General features: G+C 39.1%; 1 protein-coding gene across 2 annotated transcripts in view; it reads right to left on the reverse strand.

Moving 5' to 3' along the window:
* Positions 1–33: 33 nt before the first annotated feature.
* Positions 34–20,110, reverse strand: part of MRPS27 (mitochondrial ribosomal protein S27) — a 72,286-nt gene continuing 52,209 nt past the window's right edge. For both annotated transcript variants that reach the window (XM_006913126.3, XM_015590302.2), the window contains 7 exons: positions 18,833–18,947; positions 15,163–15,241; positions 12,178–12,293; positions 8,126–8,228; positions 5,906–6,048; positions 3,782–3,949; positions 34–1,275 (listed from right to left, as the gene is read on the reverse strand). In XM_006913126.3, coding sequence (XP_006913188.1) covers positions 1,036–1,275; positions 3,782–3,949; positions 5,906–6,048; positions 8,126–8,228; positions 12,178–12,293; positions 15,163–15,241; positions 18,833–18,947 — 964 coding nt within the window. In that variant the 3' untranslated portion in view covers positions 34–1,035. The remainder of the gene's footprint in view (positions 1,276–3,781; positions 3,950–5,905; positions 6,049–8,125; positions 8,229–12,177; positions 12,294–15,162; positions 15,242–18,832; positions 18,948–20,110) is intronic.

Here is a 20,110-nt window from a genome sequence, read left to right on the forward strand (position 1 = left end):
TTTCCCTTCCAAAAGATAAAGAATATACCTGAATAATGCCAGAACATTTATTTCCATAGGTTCTTGATAAAAAAGCACAATCATGAATAAAAGTACACCACTGTACTTAAAGGCAAAATTACATAGCAAACAAGAGCTGCCCCAACCCCATTCACAGAGAAACTTCAGGAAGGAATTGTCTGCCTCTCAAGTATTACATCCCATCTCTTACTTTCTCCAACTTCTCTGATGGAAATGTGTGTTCACAAGTTGTACGTGTGTGCGTGTGCATGCACAAGAGGCTCATTTACCTACTTGATGAAAGAGCTGAGACAATACTTTTTGGAAAAAAAAGTTACCGCAACATGATGGAGAAACTTTCAGTCAAGGAGGCTTTAGAACTAGGGCTAGCTTTGTCCTCGAAAGCCCTTACATTCTTAAAATACCACTATAGGTTCTCAAAATTTTAAAGCCAGCAGGTCTTGCGTTCGATCCTGTACTGAACTTTTCCCAATTCAGGTCTGGCACGGTGAGACACAAAGGAAGAAGAAAGTGGGGATGTGTGGGTACCCCACATCCAGCTCAGGCCGAGGGCTTATACTAGAGAGAAGAGGGACAAGGTCTCAGGATGTGCAATCTGCCTCGGCTGGGAAGAGAAAGACCATTCAAAAACCTGTGCTCGAGACCTGATACTTCAACCATGGCCTCTCCCGCCACCATCGCGAGGCATCAGGAAGTTTCAATATTCAAGATTGACCTCTGTCCCCCAGGAATTCCATAAGCCTCAAGAGCCCCATTTAAGGTATTCAGCTGGTGGCTTCAGTCTGACTATTAGCCACTTTCACAGTTCCACAGCCCTTGGAACTACGGCTAGGCAGTCTGGATAGGCAGTCACAGTGCCTTAATATGTAGAGCGTCATGGCTTTTATACCACAGGTAGCCTGCCTGCTTTAAGAAAAGGAGAAAACAGATGTAGGAAGCTGAGGCTGCCATCCCAGTTACGATGATTCTCATGACGGGGTCTAGTGACGTCCTTATGGCGGGGCTGGTGCCCTGTCAGGCAGAAGCCTTTGCTGCTTTCCGAGCCTGATGCTCCCGCTTTGCCCTCTCCTTCTGCTCCTGTTCCCTCTGAATCAACTGTACCCGCTCCAGATGCCACCGCTGCAGCTTCTGCTCATAGGCAGCGATGTCCTCTGTTTCACAGGTGGGAAGTTGTTCTTTGATGAGCTGGGTGGTCAGAGTCAAAAGGCTTCCTGACTCAACCTTGCCCAGAGCCTGAAGTTTAGAATGTAAGGCCTGTTGAGAAGAAAGGAAAAAAGGGGGAAAAGGGGGAGAGTACAGGTGGGAGAAGAATACAAAAAGGAAAAGAGATTAAGTCACAACATCTCTGCACATTCTGCTTGCATTTTGTTGGAAACCTGTCATCCGGACCCTGTTAGCTTTTGTTCCTTTTTTTTTTTTAGCCCAACAATTTTTCTAAGATGCACTACATGTGATTTATCTGCCTTTACTCACAAACAGTAAACGGAACTCCATATGCTGTGATTCCTTCTGTAGTTTGTTTTAAACCACAAAGACGGCACAAGTATAACAAATCTACATTTCCACTTTGACCTGCACCAAACCAAGCAGCAAACTCCAAGAACAAAGAACTCTAAGATGCAAACGGAATGGCAGAGGCAGCTGACAAATTGGAGGAAGTCCATCCATATCTTTTCCTTCAGAATAACTGAGATAAATGTTTGCCTAACGTGTGTTCCTTTCAACAGATGGAAATCATTTCAAGGATTTCTTACTAATGGCATGCTAAACAGCTCCCATGAGTGCTTGCACTATTCTAAGCTTCCACCTGCTGTGCTCACTGAAGGTCAGCCTTGCATACTGACTGCTTACAGCTCCATCTGAAATGGCAGCTTGGTGTGTTCTGTATTGTATTTCTGGAGAAGTAAAGCACTAAAAACACTAATCTACTTAAGTGCTTCAAGATGTAGATCATCAGAGAGAGCCACTTATGGCCCCAGCTATAGCTTATACCACACATCCCCATGTTCCACAAACAAATGCAATTCACTGGCATAGCTGACAAGGCCTGTCCGATTGGGGAGGGGGTGAGGGAGGAAAGGGGTAAAAGGAGGTAGGAAGAAGGTAGGCAGGTCCATGGGCTTTAAAGAGCAGCCGGAGGTCTAATGTGATGGGCCCCAAACAAATTACCTGAGACTAATAAAAATCAGGCAATGGAAAGAAAAGGAAATGTAAAATGAAAATTAATTCCATGTGATTTGAAGCCAAGGAGACAACTTGGGACATCAGAATAAGGACTCAACTCAGAAAACTTTTAAGGACTCAAGTCAGAAAACTTTTGTTCAAATCCAAAGTCTGTGGGCTGGTTTCTCTTAGCCTTGGTGTCATGTAACATGGGACGAGCAGTATCTACCACCCAGAGTTATGGTGAGGATAAATGAAATGCAGTGGTGCCTGACACATAGGTTGCAGTCAATAAATATTTGTCTCGTCTTTTTTTTGTTTTTTTTTTTGATTTTCAAAAACCTGCATTTGTGGAAGAGGGCTGAGAATTTAATGCAGGCACAGATTTCTATTCCCTGAGATTAAATATATAAGAAATAAGAGAGAGGTAATTTTTAAGAGTAGTATGACAGACTTGGCCAATATGAATAGGTAAATGATAATCTTTGGGGCTAAGTCAATTTTTTTGTGTTTTAGCCTTTCTAAGTCTGCAAGATTAGGCAAAGTTAAGAGGAAAGAACAGGTATGTAAATTCTTAACCTAGCTCTACTGCTAATTCTCTGTGTACCTTGGGAACATCAATTAACTTTTCACAGTTTTCAAATTATTAAAGAAGGAAGTTGACCGATGACCTTACAGAAATACTGAGAGAAACAGCTGCTAAAAGTACAATAGAATCCTCCTTAAATTAAAACATAGGGAAATAGGTTTCCCATAGCTGGTTCAATATAATTACTGAAAAGATTTAAATGTAATAATCTGGCAAAATTTACATCTCTCTGTTCCAAAGTGATATAATAGGTCAGCTGGCATAGATGAAAACACTTTCTGCTTCATAAGAAAAATTCTCCTTCAGGCAGCATGGTTTTTGTTTTGTTTTGTTTTATTTTTCCACAAAATAGATGAGGAACAAAGCAAGAAAGAGGTCAAGGGTTTAAACTTTGAACAAGGCTCTTCTTCCCTGACTGATCACGGAGCATTTTGGGATGTACAGTTGAAAGCTACCAAGGGCTGCTCTGAAAAGCAGCAGTGGAAACTTGTTTACATCTTCCATGTAGTACAAGAGAGCATTTCTCAGGGCCATAGTGCACAACACAAAGCCGCCAGAGATGAGCAAAGGAAGATGCCTGAATCTTACCTCTATACCTAAATGTGGCTTTGCAATTTCTACCTGCGTTTCTGGATTATCAAGCATGTTTAGTGCAATACGAAGAAATGACCAGATTTCCACCCGGGGTTGGAGTCAGGTGATTGCTATGAGGAAGCAAGCTATTACCCATCCATCAGGCACATGACAGGGATGAGGGGGTAATGACATGCTGCCTTAGGGAACAACACTGTGACCCATTAGCTCAAGTACAAAAAGGAGCATAAAAATTCCATTTGTTTCTTTTAAGGCCACTTCCCGTGTGAAGCAATAAAAATGTAATTTTTGATGTCAGTTTTTAATGCCTCTGTGTGTGACATTGATGCATGAAAGGATTGCCTGTCCATCGCCATGGCATGACAGAGAGGCATGTTTAGCAGCTGAGAGGGACTCAATTCTGCTGTTTCTCACCTTAAATCGTTCCAGGTATTGGGGAAGCTTGGACTGTTCAGTTTCCTCCACGTCCAACTGCTCCACCAGTTCTGACCGCTGGCTGTCTTCCCCTTCTTGGGGCTGTTCCTCTGGAGACCCATGGGCCGGAGCAGTCAGAGTCTTCAGTGCTCTGTCCAGCACATCAAGCTGTGGAGCAGAAAGAGAGGCAGGGGACTAATCAGCCAGTGGCCCTGAGAGCACACAGTGAAGAGAAGCTGGAGAAGGGAAAGGAAGAAAAAACTGGGATCTAAAAAATGGTGAAAAGCGTTCTCTTACAAAATTATAGGATGTAAACATGGTTATATGGTTTTACATTAAAAACACCCTGTCATAGGCACGGAAAACTTAGTACAAAACAAATGGTACAGATGAGCAAGCTCAGAATTATTTGTATATGAATCAGCACAATGGCATTTCATTTCACTTTTAATCAACTAGGCAGGAATATAAGAATTATGCTCAATGGATGGGAAAGAACCCACTCCCCTTCCATGTCTTTCTTCCTCAATCAGCTTGGAAGTGGGAGAAAGGGAAAGAAAAACCAGCGCAGACCACAATCGACAAAGGGCCATAGTGAATGCACAGTGCAGCTGCTGAATCCAGGTGAGGGCCTCCTTCTGAGAAAGATTTTAGCTCACAGGTTATCTGTAAATTAGGGATCGGCGCAATCCACATAAACTGCTGGCAAAGGCCAGGAAGGGAGGCATACGTTAAATTCATTTTAACGAGGTGATGTCTATGACTAAGAAAGTAAGTAAATTATAAAAGAGAGAGTTTCTTTTTGTTTTGACCCCTCCCCCTCACCACTTCACTTTGGGGCACACTTCCCTTGGCCCACAGAGGGCCTAACCATCAGAAATAGGACAGAAACCATCTCAAGGCCAGCATTAACTCCTGCTTGGACATCGATTAATTCCATCCATGTCATATCAGAACAAAAATCCAAAAAACACTCCAAAGCCTTTTAATGCCACTAATACATTATACCCAAAGCTGACACATATCCCATTCTTGCTGACATCTGAATCACATTCCTATTAAGTCAAAACACAAGGAATGCAAAAATAGCTCAGATTGGAAAGAATATATCCTCGGCAAAGAATTTATGTATAATTTTGTGTTTTAAATCACTAGCACTGACTATAGCACTGTTAACTGAAAATATATTTAGAAATGTGTTTGCTTTGTTTGGTATAAACACCTGGCAAAAAACATAATGATTCACTAGACATTAGTATGAGGAGCCAGCACCAGACTTGTCCATCTCATGACTGAAATGAAAGCCAAGGGGTGAGTCCTAGTGATCAGGGTCAAGACAAAACAAATAAGCAGCTCAAAGTTAACTTTTGCACCCTGGTCATAAAACAACCAAAGTCCTTCTAGGTCACACTCTGACTACACAAGCTGCTTGGACAGAAGTGGACAATGTGGCTCCCTTTGGGCTCTAAGATGCTACGTTTCCTATAGCCTGAGCTAAGTCTAGGAACGTCACAGTGTCAAGAGTCCTAGATGACTAGGAGAGATGAGCTTTGGTGGCAGAACAGCTTCCTAGTCCAGGCAGAGTGACCTCCTTAGAACTCTGAAAGGAACATCTGATTTAGGTCGCCTCAGCACCATGCATTCACCACGGAGTGCTTTAATGGAAGGAAAGGAAGACTGTGCCATCTCTAGTCTCCAGGTTCATTTCTTGAGGGATTTTATGGGGGAAAAAATTGCCATGTAGTCTCCCAGGACTACAAAGGTACAGAACGGCCAAAAATTTTAAACGAAATCTTAATCTCTCCTGAGCTGCCACAAAGATTTTATTGGGGAGGGGGCAGTGGAGTAGGCAGTATTTTATTGAACTCAATTTGAATTTCAGGGGAGGGGAGTAGTTTTCCTACTAGATGGTGAGGTATAAAATCAATATTAATCTTATTTTCTAGAGCTTTTTGTCAGGAACATTGAGACTGTGGATTTTCACTTTTCAACTGGATAAATACATGATTCTACAGAAATAAAGAAAGTAGGGGGAGGGGTAAGGCAATGAAAACAAATTCAAAGCTTGACTTATGAGGACCAGGAGGTGGCTCAATCCCAGTGAGTAAGGGCCAAGGAACATACCGCTTCTTTACACAGCTTTCCATCTTCTGGGGAGGAGGCTACCTTCTCCATCACTTGAAGGGCTCTGTCAAGGTAGCCTGGTTGCCACAGCAGGGGCATGTTATGGTACACAGCGCGCAGTCCTTGCTGCAATTCCACCTTCCCTGTAGCCAAAAGAAATAATAAAGAAAGCTCAGCCAAGCCTTCCACCATGTCTGAGACTGAAGACTTGAAGGAACAAGAGAACATTCACCTGGCAGCTCTAGAGACAAAGAAAATTTCAAATCTGTACCAAGAGCCTCACCCTATCCAGCAACCTGGTGATATTTCAGATAGATGATGCAGAATGTGGTAAATTCCACTGTATATGTTTTTGAATATAAAATTTTATGAATCTGTATTTCTTCTTTTTCATTTGGGCTGATGGAGGTTATCATGGGAATGTCTGAATCACAGGGCTGAGGAAATTTAGAGAGGTTGATATCTGACTCTAAGTGGAGCTACTCTTATGAGTCAAGAAACTGAAATATATTTTTGTTTTAAGAACAAAATCTTCCTCGGAAAAAGAAATTCTGTAACTTCCCTACAGTGAAAATCTTGTCAATATCTGCAACATTCCCTGCCAGGAAACATTTGACATTTTTCGATTGTCCTTATGAAAAAAATTCTCATTTTGCTCCGTTCCTTTATTTGAACTTCATCAACACTTAAATAAAGTTTTCATCATCCCTTTGGATCTCAGGCCATGAATGCTTCTCTTGCTACCTCAAACCATCATCACTGGAGCTCAGGATATGAATATCAGATAACACAGTCTTCGGTAGAGAGAGAGGCTGGGTTGTCTCTGCACTTCTGTGGAACAGAAGCCCTCTCTGCACTAATGACCAAAGTCACCTTGAGCTGCTAGGTCTTAAATCTACCTTCACTTATCTTTCCTGGAAAGGATTTGGGAAAGCTGTAGGAGGACATAAATAGACAAAGCTTATCAGGTGACAGCTAATTTTAGAGCTTTAAGATGCTTGGGGCTAGACTGCAGTCACATTCTGGGAAGCTGCTTCCATCTGGGTTGAGTGAAGCTGCACAGCGCATGACACAATGAGAGCAAAGAGCTTCTGATCTGATGGCTGCCAGTCCCAAAGCAACGGGCCTCCACTCAGAAACAACAATAGCAAAGTACATTGTCTTAGCCCTGACAACTTCATGAATAATTCCTGCAGTATAATAGTCTTAAATGCTAATCTGAAGGCAAAAACATGAAAATCAATAGGAAAAGTAGATGGCAAAAAAGAGGAAAATGATTTTTGTAAAAAAAAGTGGTAAATTCTTTCTGATATCTGATAGCCGGTCTGATAAACTCTGAAATTCCTGAGTCAGTTTATGTCAGAATCAGCATCTGAGAATGCCACACTCCATCTTGTTGGTGAAGATCAACCTTAAAAGCAGCCAAACTGCTATAACTTTGATGAGTTTCAGAAAATGAAGGTAAGCAGAAGCAACATATAATCAAGAGAAGGTGCTTTCCCAAATGCCTATCACTTAAGAGAGAGGATGAAAAAGTAATGAAATAATATGCTTTTAATAAATTTCTGTAAAACAAGGCACCTTTAATGTTGAAAGTTATCTGCCCAGATTCTGCACAGCCCAGGTTCTGGGGCCATTCCTTGAGGCCTTCGTCTTCCTGACCTGTCAGATTTCAATGCAGTCGGGTCACTAAAGTAAAGCTGCCGTCTCTCTCTTGCCTGGCACAATCACAGTGTACCAATGAGTCACCCTCTGCTTTCCCAAAGTGCTACTAGTTGTGCTCTGAGTTTCTCTTCCCTCACCTGAAAACAATACCAAAGACAGGACTTCAACCCTAACTCTTAATTTCTTAATTCCTGAACTTTAGGTCTAAAGAGAAAGATCTTTGTTAATACTGAGAAAGACTACTGGCTGGTTCTCCCAAAAGAGGGCCAGAACTTTCCTTTCTCTATCCCTTTCTCACACTGATTACCACTAAATATAATCCATGGCCACCAGCACCAGTTCTCACCTTGCCAACAGTGACAGGTTTTAGAACCCTCTTATTCTCTTATGTTGGAAATGTAAGGCTATCAAAGTCTATTTTTTTGAGCCTAAAAATGAAAACTGTATAGGAATTTCACTAGAAAATTTAAATCAAATGATAATTCTATGATGAAGTAGAAGAATGCATTGATTCTACCTATGAAGAATGGTATTTGGAAGGATCACTTAGCTTACCTAGAAGTGCACAGCCATACAACTGGGAACTCCACCCTACTGGGTTCTTTTGCTTTAGGCCCAGGAGTAACAGGGATGCACCAAAGTTCCTCTCCTCTTCCCACTGCAACAGAATATACCAGATGACAGTCCAGCCAAGCAATGAATACTGCATGCGAAAATGTAATTTTTAACGACATGGAAAAAAAGAACATATTATATAACACTAAGGTAAAAGAGCAAAATAATGAAACTATAGGTACATTATAATCCCAATTATTTTAAGTGAAAGGTACTTATGTTTAATGAAAAATACAGAAAAGAAATACGTAATATGTCAACAGATTTCTGGATAGTAAAATTAATTTTTGTTTTCTTCTTTGTACTTTTTATAACTTTCCAAATTTGGGGCAATGAATAAGAGCTCTTTTTACAACCAGAGAAGCAAAACAAAATAGAAATAAAGTACACTCTGGACAAATACTGTCTTGAGACAATCAATAAAGATTTAACATTCTATCAGTCCCATATTCATTCACATGGACATGACATGATGGAGCAAGCTTTAGAATTATAATAATTTGGCAATGATAGGACTTCTACTTCACAGAGTTAAAATAAACACAACTATTACATTGCTTTTAGATAGATTTGTGCCCCTCAGAAATAAATTAGGCAATCAGAAACACTTAGTGATCATTTTAACCCGGGGTGCAAAATTACACTTCGATAATACCAGAGCCTTTTGAGACACGAGAAAAAAGGGGCAAAAACACAAGCATTGTTAAGCCTGCTGCAGAACAGCAGCAGCAGCAGCAGCAGTGACAAGGGCGTCAGCGGGAAAGCAGGGCCCAGAGGAAGCCTTGGCAACTCCCCAGACACGAGAACTGTGATCTTCCTGGTGCCATATGAGTCCCCATGGGCCTGGGCCCTGGCTCTGACTCAGAAATACAGAACACAGGCTCAGGTTGTCCTGCACTGGTCTCTGCACTCAGGGGTCAGGGAAGCAGAGAATGGAGGAGACAGCAGGCTACAAATGCAGCCGGGTGGAAGTGAGGCTCCCCAGGTGTTAATGAGAGCCCAAACCTTTTTACTGGGAATGGCTTTTCTGCAATGAAAGTGTGATTTCCTAAGGTCTGAAAAAAGCAAAGACCTTGGGAGAAAATAAAACCTACCCAGGCACTTCTGCAGCACAGATAAGTAAAATTGTTGGTAATTAAGGACCAGGTCATTTCACTTTCAAAAGCCAGGCACTCTAAGGTTTGATTTTCCCCCACATAAATTGCATAAAAACGGGTCTAGTGAATAATAAATAAGGAGCCTTAAGAACATTTTTTATATTCTTTAGGGGAAAAAATGATTTATAGCAGGGGTCCCCAACCCCCAGGCTACGGACTGATACCAGTCAGTGGCCTGTTAGGAACTGGGCCGCACAGCAGGTGAGTTGCGGGCAAGCAAGTGAAGCTGCATCTGTACTGCATTTGCAGTTGCTCCCCAGCGCTAGCATCACGGCCTCAGCTCCACCTCAGATCATCAGGCTTTAGATTCTCATAGGAGCACTGGTCCCTGGTGCCAAAAAGGTTGTGACCACTGTTACAGTATCAGAATGCAACAGAGGCTAAAAGCCAAATAAGCAGTATTCTTGCTGTGCTAAGAATTGAGCAGGGTAGTAATGGTGATTAGATTGGTGATGATTCCAAAAGGACTTTTAAAAAGATGAATGAAAATAAAACAACAAAAATAATTTAGTGTCTTAGAGGTTTTTTTGAAGACTGTCTGAGAGTAATGCAAACATTGCTAAAGTATTAGGTCTCTTCCAAGCTGTTAGCTTCTGTAGTGCGTACTACTACAGACTCAGTCAAGTGCTATCTCATCAATGAATGTCAAGGTTTTTCTATTTCATACTTCTAGTTCTTCCATCAATACAAAGCAGACCCTCACTTCCCCTCTTCCCCATACTCCACTCCCCTTCACAGTTAGACATCTCAAAACACTTGCCTACACTTGCTGTCTCCTTCCCACATTTCTAACTCATTCTATAATCCACTTCTATTTTGTTTCCTAATCAATCATGGAAACAAAGGTTACAGTTTAGTACCTTCATGCCACCAAATTCAACGAAATTTTTAAAAGTCCTCATCTTACTCAGAAACATTCTATATTGTAGATCACTCTTCTTCCCATGGTTTTAGTGGTCCACACATTCCCGATTTTCCTTTTTGTTCTGTGGCTCATTTGCAGACATTTATATACGGATGTATAAATTACATCTCCAATCTAGATTTTTCCATTAAGGTCCCAATTTCCCTTAGAAATCTCTTGACGGTCTCAAAGATACGTCAAAATGTAACACATTCACAGCCAAATTAATGATTTTCATCATAGAAACCAGTCTTTTTCTAGAGTTCCCTTTCCAAACACACGGCGACTCTTCCGTCCAGATACACAAACCAGAAACTGAGGAGATAAAATTTGACCCCTACATTCCTGCCTTCACATCTAGTTCCTCATCATGTTATTTACCTCCCAAATTTGTCCATCAGCTACTCTCAACTCCTCCACCACATTCTGCTCCCCAAGCTACCATTACCTTCTGCTCAGACAACCATAATCACCTCCTAGGTGCTCTGACAACAGCCATCCCCGCCATGCTTCAATCTCTTAGGCACATTACAGCCAGAGGCATCTTTTAAAACACAAATCTGATCATATTACCCCCGACTGTTTAAAACTTTTCAATGGCTTCTCAGTATTTTTAGGATGAAGACAATATGGCTTAGTGTGACCGACATTATCTTCAAACCTGTCTCACCCCATGTCCTTCCTGCCATTCTCTCTATTGCAGCTACATTGATTATCTTCCTATCTTCTCCCAGCCCCTCTCAGCTCATCATGTCCTTTCTGCTATAGGGCTTTTGCACATATTATTTCTTCTTTTTGGCTTTCTTCCCCTCTTCAGCAAGTTATTTCCTATTCTATCTTCAAATATTAACCCAGGAAATATTTCCTTAGGGAAGCCTTTCCTAACCTATCTGAGTTTAAAATACAAATTAGAATTCTTCACAATATAGGGTTTTTATAGAAATCTTTGTAGTGCACATTGTAGCCATAATTTTATATGTGTGTTTGTTTTGTTGTTTTTAAATGCCTATACTTCTTAGATTGTAAACAGGAAATACTTGCTCACCATTGTATAACTAGCACTAGCAATGTATGGAATGTCAAAGGTGCTCAATATATATTTAATCAACTAATGAATGTGGCATATGCTGTAGGCTATGACATTCAACTTAGAAAAGCAAAACACACCATAAATTCTTTAGAATGCAGGCTGGACTAGATGACCTTTTCGGTTCCTACCCAAAGTAGGACTTTTTTGATGTTATATATGGGTTAAGGACAGACTTTCTGGTTTTATCAGGTGGCTTCATGCTACCGACTGACATTTCTGTGCCCCGATCTTCTCATCTGCATAGAGTTGTGAGGATTAAAAGCATAAATAAGTTTAAAACACCAAGAACACAGCCTGGTATAATGTAATAGCTGTTTAAATATTAGTTTTGTTATCACTGTTGTTATCCTTTGGATAGCAAGGAATAATGACTAAATACTTAACCTAAGGGCTAAAACTAAAACTTGGTATTCAGGATTGACTCAGGGTAACCTCAGAGAAATACTGCTGTAAATTAAATAATGGGTATTTAATACCTGAGTCAGGGTCAGGTGGCTCATTGCTGCTTTTTGATATGCCATGTCCAGCTCTGAGTGTCAGTTACCCATTTCTGACCGTATGAGGCACATTCAGCCTAGCTCAGGTTTCAAAATGTGCATAAGGACTTCACTTGAGATTCTCTTGAGTGGACAAACATCCAGTTCCACTTTGTTAGAAACCAGTAACTACAATGTGCAGAATGAACAATCATTCCTGGTTGTATACAGCCGCAAGGCTGCACATCAGATGGCTTTTTCTAGATTCTGCGAGCCAGGGTTTCGTCTGGCCACCTCCTCCCTACTGAGCAGCCACTACTTGCTTTTCCTAAGACTCTCGGTACTGTTTAAGGTAGATCACTTACACTGAAGTCTGTCTTCTTTGCCAGGCAATGGTATAAAACATAGAGGGAGAGAAGTTGGGTGGAAGTTACTTCAAAGTCTTCTTGCTTCATGACCTCAAAAACCACAGACAAAGCATCTGGCAAGATCAAAGTAAGAACAAGGGGAAATTAGCTGCAGGTAACATCACCAAATCTGCATTTAACTATAAACACTCTGAAAAACAAGGATCTAATAGAAAAATAAGCAGAATTAAGAAGTAAAAAACAGAGAATTAAGAAGTAAAGAACTAGGATCAGTTCTTAGTTCTTCCACAAACTAGCTGTTTCCCAAACCTTGAGCTTCTATTGTACATATCAGTATGTATTAAATCAGGTTCCATTGCACCATTGTCCTCAAAGACATTGAATAAACCACTTAATTTATCCTAGTGTCATCTTCACAATGATAAAATACCATTTGTCTTAACTATTCCAAAAGACTGGTGGACAGTCCAACAAGATAATACATACGAAAATGCCTCATAAATTGAGAAGCAAATTTAAAGCTTCATGCCCATCAGCTAGAAGAGATGAAGGCATACAGAAAGGAAGCAAATGTATTTTCCAGGTCATCCTGACAAGCAGAGCAGGGGTTGGGCTTACTGCCCCATTTTGTGTTCTGGTACCTTCTCCCTCTTAGGGTAAAAAAAGACAAATGCTAGAGGCAATCCTAAATCCCAGGTATTACTTCAAAGACAGAAAACTGATGACTATAAAAAGGACAATCAAGCTCAGTTTAAAAGACTTGAACGAAGGGAAGGGAAAATGCATATTCATAAATTACAGCCCCTAAGTGTAATATACAACACATTTGTTTCCACATGAACGCAGGTCATAGTAGATCAGACCCCGAGCAATGTTTATTTTCACTTGGTATTCCACAACATAGATAGAAGTCATGAAAATCAAGTTCAAACAATTTCCTTCTCTTAATGTTTGTTGTTAAATTAGAGAATGTTAATATTAGTTTAAAATGCAGTGCCTGCACATAATAGGCACAACAAATATTTCTAACTAACTGATTGAGTTATTCTGTTAACCAATTTTTGCATACACTCATAATTACAAGAGTTAGCACTGATTTGCAGCTGTTCCCAGCCAGCTGGTTTTGTACATGTTGTCATGGTTCTGAAATAGGCCACAGGCAAGAATTTCTATATTCTTTCCACAAATGGGGAAAGTGAGATGGACAGGCAGACCAGTAAGTCATCTAGTCACTCAGGAGCAAAATAAGGATCTGGAACAGATTTAAAAAAAACAAACAAACCGATATTTTAAAAGAACACAATTAAATCTAAAAATCTAGTTTAAAAAAAACTAGATTTAGTTTTAACAATTGTTTAGTTTTAATAATTGTTTAGTTTTAACTTAGTTTTAACAATTATTCACACATGAAAAATAAATCAAACCGATTTTATCTTTTATTTATATTCTACATTTCAGTCAGCTTGGGAAGTAAAATTAGATTGGAGTGGATAATTAATTTACTTTTCTTTCATAATCATTTACATACTTTGATATTTCCTATCCTAATAATAAGTATATTATTTTGTTTTTGCCATAAATGTCTTTATCAAAATTTTATTTTTAAAAATCCTCAATATTATTTATTCTGTATTTAGCAAAAAATAAAAAACAAAAAACAAAAAAAAACCCTCCCTCAATCCTCCCAACATACCTTTTAAAGAAAGTGAAGGGAGAAAACTGCTCCTATATAATTTTCCAGCAATACGGTAATATAGATTCTTAAATCTGATGTTCAGAGACTAGATTATGAAAATTAGATTATGTAAAAGCCAATTATTTTTTAGTTGAATTCAGGAAACGCATGCTTAAAACTGAGTAAGAAATGGACAAGGGATAATTAACAAGGGATAATTAACATTTCAAAATATGCAGCGAATACCCTCTGGTAGTGGGCAACTGCGAGTCTCATGAGAGAGAAGACAGAGCAGAGATCCAGAGGAGAGAAAGAGAGAGGAGCCCACACTAAGGGCACAAATGCCCAATCCCGAGCCTAATCACTGAGTACTGATGCGACGGAAAAGGCCAAGGGTGCTGGTGTTCAGGGATAAGGGGATGGAACCAAAGACAAGATTGCAGATGACATAAATGCAGAAGTGACCACAAGCCCACATCCATGTTCCTGAGGTAGTAACTACATTAACACAGGAATGGCTCCCTCACTGCTCCTCAGTACTAGACCTGGATGAAATGGAGGAAAGGGAAAGCCAGTGTGTGTCTACACTACGGCAAGGCCTCCTCTCTCCTTCACTGTCTGCATAGCTATGAGAACAAGCACACTGTACTAGAATTCCCCATCCACTGGAGACTGGCAGGGTCCCACCTGACTGCTCTGCAGTCTGCTGCAATACCCATCTTTTCTTGGCCTCCCTTACTGCAGCTGAAGAGCCACTTTAAATTAATTTCACAGGATCAGAGAATTTGGGGGTAAAGAGATCTCAGAGATCACCGATCCATTTATGTTACAGAAGAGGAAACAAAAGCTTAGGGAGGGGAAATGACTTTCCTTCATAACAAATGCACCGTTTTTCCAGGAAAAGTCAATTGATTTTATAGTTTTACATTTTACATAATACAACAACTGTAATTTAAATAAAACAAAGTTGACAAATGGAGAGAGAAAAAAAGGCAAACTAATAACAGCATTACTATAATCTTAAGTAGCCATGGAAGTTCAGGCAGGGTTTATTCCTTAATTAAATTCATCGTTCTTTGCTTAAAGAGATATGAACAAAGAAACTTGAGAAACTCAGAGTAAAAGAAATCTGGATATGATTTTCCTATCTGGCTAAGTGGCATGGTATAAACCAACTACGAATCTATTCCTGACTAAAAGAGTGATGTAAAGAGATATCATTACGAAATAAAAAAGAAAAGTGACTACATCTACTTCCTTTGGGAGCTGAAGCCTCAGTATAAACGAACCTGGGTTTGGTTTCTTACCTTTGTAATTTTCCTTCTTTATGAAATAATCCATCAGTAAATTGAATGTAAAGTTATCTGGAAAAATTCCATATTGAACCTGTAATGAAAGTGAAAATAAAAGGAAAATAAGAAAAAATACCCATTTTAACTCAACTTATTACATATGCCTATGTATTATTCAGGACAAAACTTGCCACCATTAGCTTTAAAATATTTGACTATCGTTTTACAGCATCTGTGACAGTGAAATAGAAGCTATGACTGATGAGGTTTGGTAATCAGGGTGAGAAAGTTGTGAGGGGGTGTCTGATGTAAGACCATTGATACGTGAAAAATAAAAATTATAACACCTCATCACAGTTTAAAAAACAAAAACAAAAACAAAAACCAAACAAACCACACCAAACCAAAATCCCCCACATATCTACTGGTTCAGAGGTTCTTTTTATAAGGTATAAATATCAATGCAAAAAATGGATATCTATGGGAAAGAACACGTTATCACATGATGTAGCATTTTCTAGTCCTTAAGACTATTTTTGCCCCCAATTTTACTGAAATATAACTGGCATATAATGCTGTGTAAGTTTAAGGTGTACGTCATGATGAGTTAATATACATTAGATTGAGAAATGATTACTACAGTAAGGTTAGTTAACATACCTATCACCTCACATAATTACCATTTTGCTGTGGTGGTGGTGGTGATAAGAACTTTTAAGACCTATTTTCTCAGCAACTCTCAAGAATACAATACAATATTGTTAACTGCTGTCACCAAACTGTACATTAGATCCTCAGAACTTATCCATCTTATAACTGGAAGTCTGTATCCTTTGATCAACATTTCCCCATTTCTCTCAACCCCTGGCATCCACCATTCTACACTGTTTCTATGAGTTTGGCTTTTTTAGATTCCACATATAAGTGAGATCGTAGGGTATTTGTTTTTCTGATTGACTTATTTCCCTTATCATAATGCCCTAAGTTTCATCCAAGTTGTCACAAATGGCAGGATCTCCTTTTTTATAGTCGAATGGTATTCCATTGTATATACTTATTACCACATTTTCTTTATCGTTCATTCAACAATAGACAAGTTGTTTCCATGTCTTAGCTATTGTGAATAATGCCGCAATGAACATGGGGTGTGCAGATATCTCTCTGATATAGTGATTTCATTTTCTTAGGATATGTACCGAGAAGTGGGATTGCTGGATCATGACAGTTCTATTTTTAATTACTTGAGGAATCCTCATACTGTTTCCCATAGTAACTGCACTAATTTACATTCCCACCAATAGAAGACAAGTATTTCCTTTTTTACCACATCCTTGACATCACTCTTTATCTCTTGTTCCTTAGACTGGTTTTTAAAGACCCAAGAAATATGTCAACAAAATATTACTAATCAAGCTCCTAGAATGTTCTGTTCAAAACAGCTGAATAGTTGAGAATCCTGTTTTCTCGAGATGTGGATCCCTTAGCATCTGCCTCAGAATGTTCTAGGAGTGTTTTTAACAATGTAGAGTCTTAAGCCTCAGACTTATAGAATCAGAATCTCTGAGAATGGGGCACAAAAACTTGAAGTTTTAGTGGACATCCTACGTGGCTTTCATGCACAGTCAAGTTTGACTACTAATGATCTAAATTGTGGTTATATATATATTTTTTTGTTTTAAATTCTTACTTCAGTGGGATTCGCTCCTATCCCCTACATTGTCCCATTCTTCCCCCACTAAGCACTAGAAACACCTGAGGAATTTTTTCAAACTATACCCATCCCCTTAGGAGATTCTGATGTGCCTAACCATCCATGTGAATCACTGCTGAGTTGAGTCACTGTTACTCTATGGGATGGCTCAGGTATGCTGAAATGGAAACAAATGTTTAGAAGCTGTTGTTTGAAAGGCTGGAGCTCATGGGCAGAGTCTATATTTCTCAAAACAGTCATTTAAATCAGCATTAGTCCCTAGAGGCATGGTAAAAACAAAATATTTTAGAATGATAAATCATTAAAGCTGGTAGGAGCTTTAGAAATCAACTGGTCAGTGATTTTCAACCCCGGCTGCAAATTAGAATGAACTTGGGAGCTTTAAAAAGATACCAATGAGAGATGAATAGGCAGAGCACAGAAGATTTTAAACACAGTAAAACTACACTATATGATACCATAATAGTACATATATGTCATTATGCATTTGTCCAAACCCAGAGACTATACAACACCAAGAATGAACCTTACTGTAAAGAATGGATTTTGGGTGATTATGTTGGTCATTGTTGGTTCTTCAATTGCAACAAATGTACCGTTCTGCAGTGGATCTTGATAATGGGGGAGGCTGTGCATAGGTGGGGACAGGGAGCATATGGGAAATCTCTGTACCTTCTCAATTTTGCTGTGATCCTAAAACTGCTCTAGAAAATAAAGTCTACTTAAAAAAAATTTTTTTTTAAACCAATTAAAAAAAATACCAATGCCTGGGATCCAAGAAGATCCATTAAATTAGAGTCTTAGGGGTAGAGAAAGCAACTATAAATTTTAAAAGCTTCTTGTGTGATTCTGCTGGGAAGCCAGGATTGGGAATCACTGACTTAGTACAACTAACTTGATTTAGAGTTGAAAAAACTAAGACCTAGAAGGATGAATTATTTGCCTGAAGTTGCAGGCAGTTGGTGGAATTTAAGAGATTATAGGCCGGGTCTTCTGACTTCTTGTCCAGTGTTCTTTCTACTAAAAGACTAGGAGCAGCAGAAAATGAGACAGACTATTCTGCCTTTCTAGACTCTCCTTGCTTTGTTTTCAAAGAATCTTCTTTTTTGAGTGTAATCTGTGTCATTAAACTCTGAACTGATGAGAGCAGGATTTACTCTATTCCTTCCCCTGGGGCCTCATATTAGATTTATCTGTGAACTTGCTTATCTGCTTTATTAAATATAAGTTTCCTGACAGGATATTGCTCATTTTTATAGATAATGCCATACACAATGCAATGTCTCTCACACACAAACTGTCTGCAATGTATATTAAGTTAAACTGGGCCCAAGTCATGGGAGCGAAAAGTCCCCAAAATGAAATTATTTCCTTTTGAGTTTTATCATATGAGATCCAGTGACACTACAGAAATAATGCATTTTCATAAATATATTGTTAAAGTCTTTTTATGGGTCAAAATAGTGTTGTAGCTTGAGACTCATAATAATAACATTCTAAACTTTTGCTTATTTTGTACTTTATTGCTCGAGGGGAGGAGTCAGGGAATTCAGAAGACATGTTTTGAGTAACCTAGGAATACCGTCTTTGTAAGATAGCCTGCATACTATGAAGAGCACAATCCAGCAAAATGGTCTTGTCTTTTTCCCTAAAATTCACCAAAGGAAATCAGACAAACAATCCAAGGCTTACAGATCAAGAATGAAAGGACCACCAGTGCAGAGTTCTTGTGATTAGACTACCTTTGCTTTTAGCTGACTAAGTCACTATGCTTGGAAAAGCAGCAGCTCCAGGAAGTTTTCTTTTTTAATGTGTTGATTAATTTATATCCAGCTCCATTCTAAAAAGGATATCTGAGGGTAAATAATTTTTAGAAGTTATTTCTTATACCATATTTGCTGTACTGTAATAGGTTCAAACCCCATATCATCTAAAATCAGAAGAACAAGCTGCAAATGCCAGGAAAGCACTCACCTTATTTACAAGGGTATATAAGGCTTTGTCTTGTGCACCATATTTTAGACACTGCCTAATCCAGGTGTGGATAGTCCAGTCTCTCAGGTACCAGCAGTTGGGGCTGTGTCGGAATCTAAATAAAGCATAGGAAGAGAGAAAACTGGTGTCAACTCTTAAATATCAATACCAAAATATATCTTTCATTGGCAGGTCCTTTTCTTTGATATTTACAGATGTGCATTTGATGTGACCAAAGTCATAAAAGTCAACAGTCGAAAACTTGAGGATAAAACTCATTAACTATAAAAGTCTGAAATGGGAAAGAAAAGGCAAAATAATAACGAACAAAACTATTGTAAAATTTTTATTCCTTATTTAATATCCCCTAATCCAACATCTTTTTTTAAAATATGAGATTTGTGAAAAATGATTTGTGAAAAATACTAACCATGGTGTTATGTGAATACATATTTCATTAGAAGAAAGTTGTGAAGCTGAAGCTGACACCTTAGAATTTTAAAATAAATCAGAAGTAGCAAAAAAGACAAATAGAATGCATAGCAACTCTAGAGGGAAATCAACTTTGGGTTACACATATTTCTTGTGGCACTTAGGAGAGATTGGTACACTCTTCACTGAATCAACAGAAAATACAAAGAAGAAAAAAATAAATATTAAGCAGAATTTAGCATTAAGGTCCTCCAGGGCTTCAGGATCCACAATCCCACAGCTGCCTTCATAGCTCCATTCTAGCTCTTCAGTCTGTCTCCTCTTGCTTGCTACTGGTCCCCACATGGTTTTACAAGACCTAAGCAGTCTAAGCTGAGGCGTATATGGTGACAGAATTCCCACAAAGAAATGGAAGTTGGAAAGGGATTCCGAATGTGACTCTTGCCTTGAGTTCACACACATTGGTAACACTTCTCCTTGCTTTTGGGAGTCCATGCCACAAGACTGAGTGACAGCAGAGACAGGGACCAGAGACAGGGCCGTCAAGAAGTTCTATAAAGGGCTTTGTGGTCCTTTTAATTTTTGTTCATCTGTTTCAACTGGGACGGACCCTCAAACATCATGTCATGTCAACTGAAGTCCTCACTTTTTCTTTAACCATTCGGGAAGCAGATCAATGCAATCTCTAGGCCCCACAAAAAATCAAACTGTTTTTTAAAAACAAAAGGCAAGACAAAAAGTTGGAGTGAAAGGATTTTGTGCTATATTTGAGAGTCGGAGTTATAGGCTAATACTAGTGTTTCTTCAGAGGTCGATTATTCAATCCGACCCTTGTTATTTACTGCC

Source organism: Pteropus alecto, unplaced genomic scaffold (genome assembly GCF_000325575.1).
Source record: "Pteropus alecto unplaced genomic scaffold, ASM32557v1 scaffold20, whole genome shotgun sequence".
NCBI classification, from domain to species: Eukaryota; Metazoa; Chordata; class Mammalia; order Chiroptera; family Pteropodidae; genus Pteropus; species Pteropus alecto.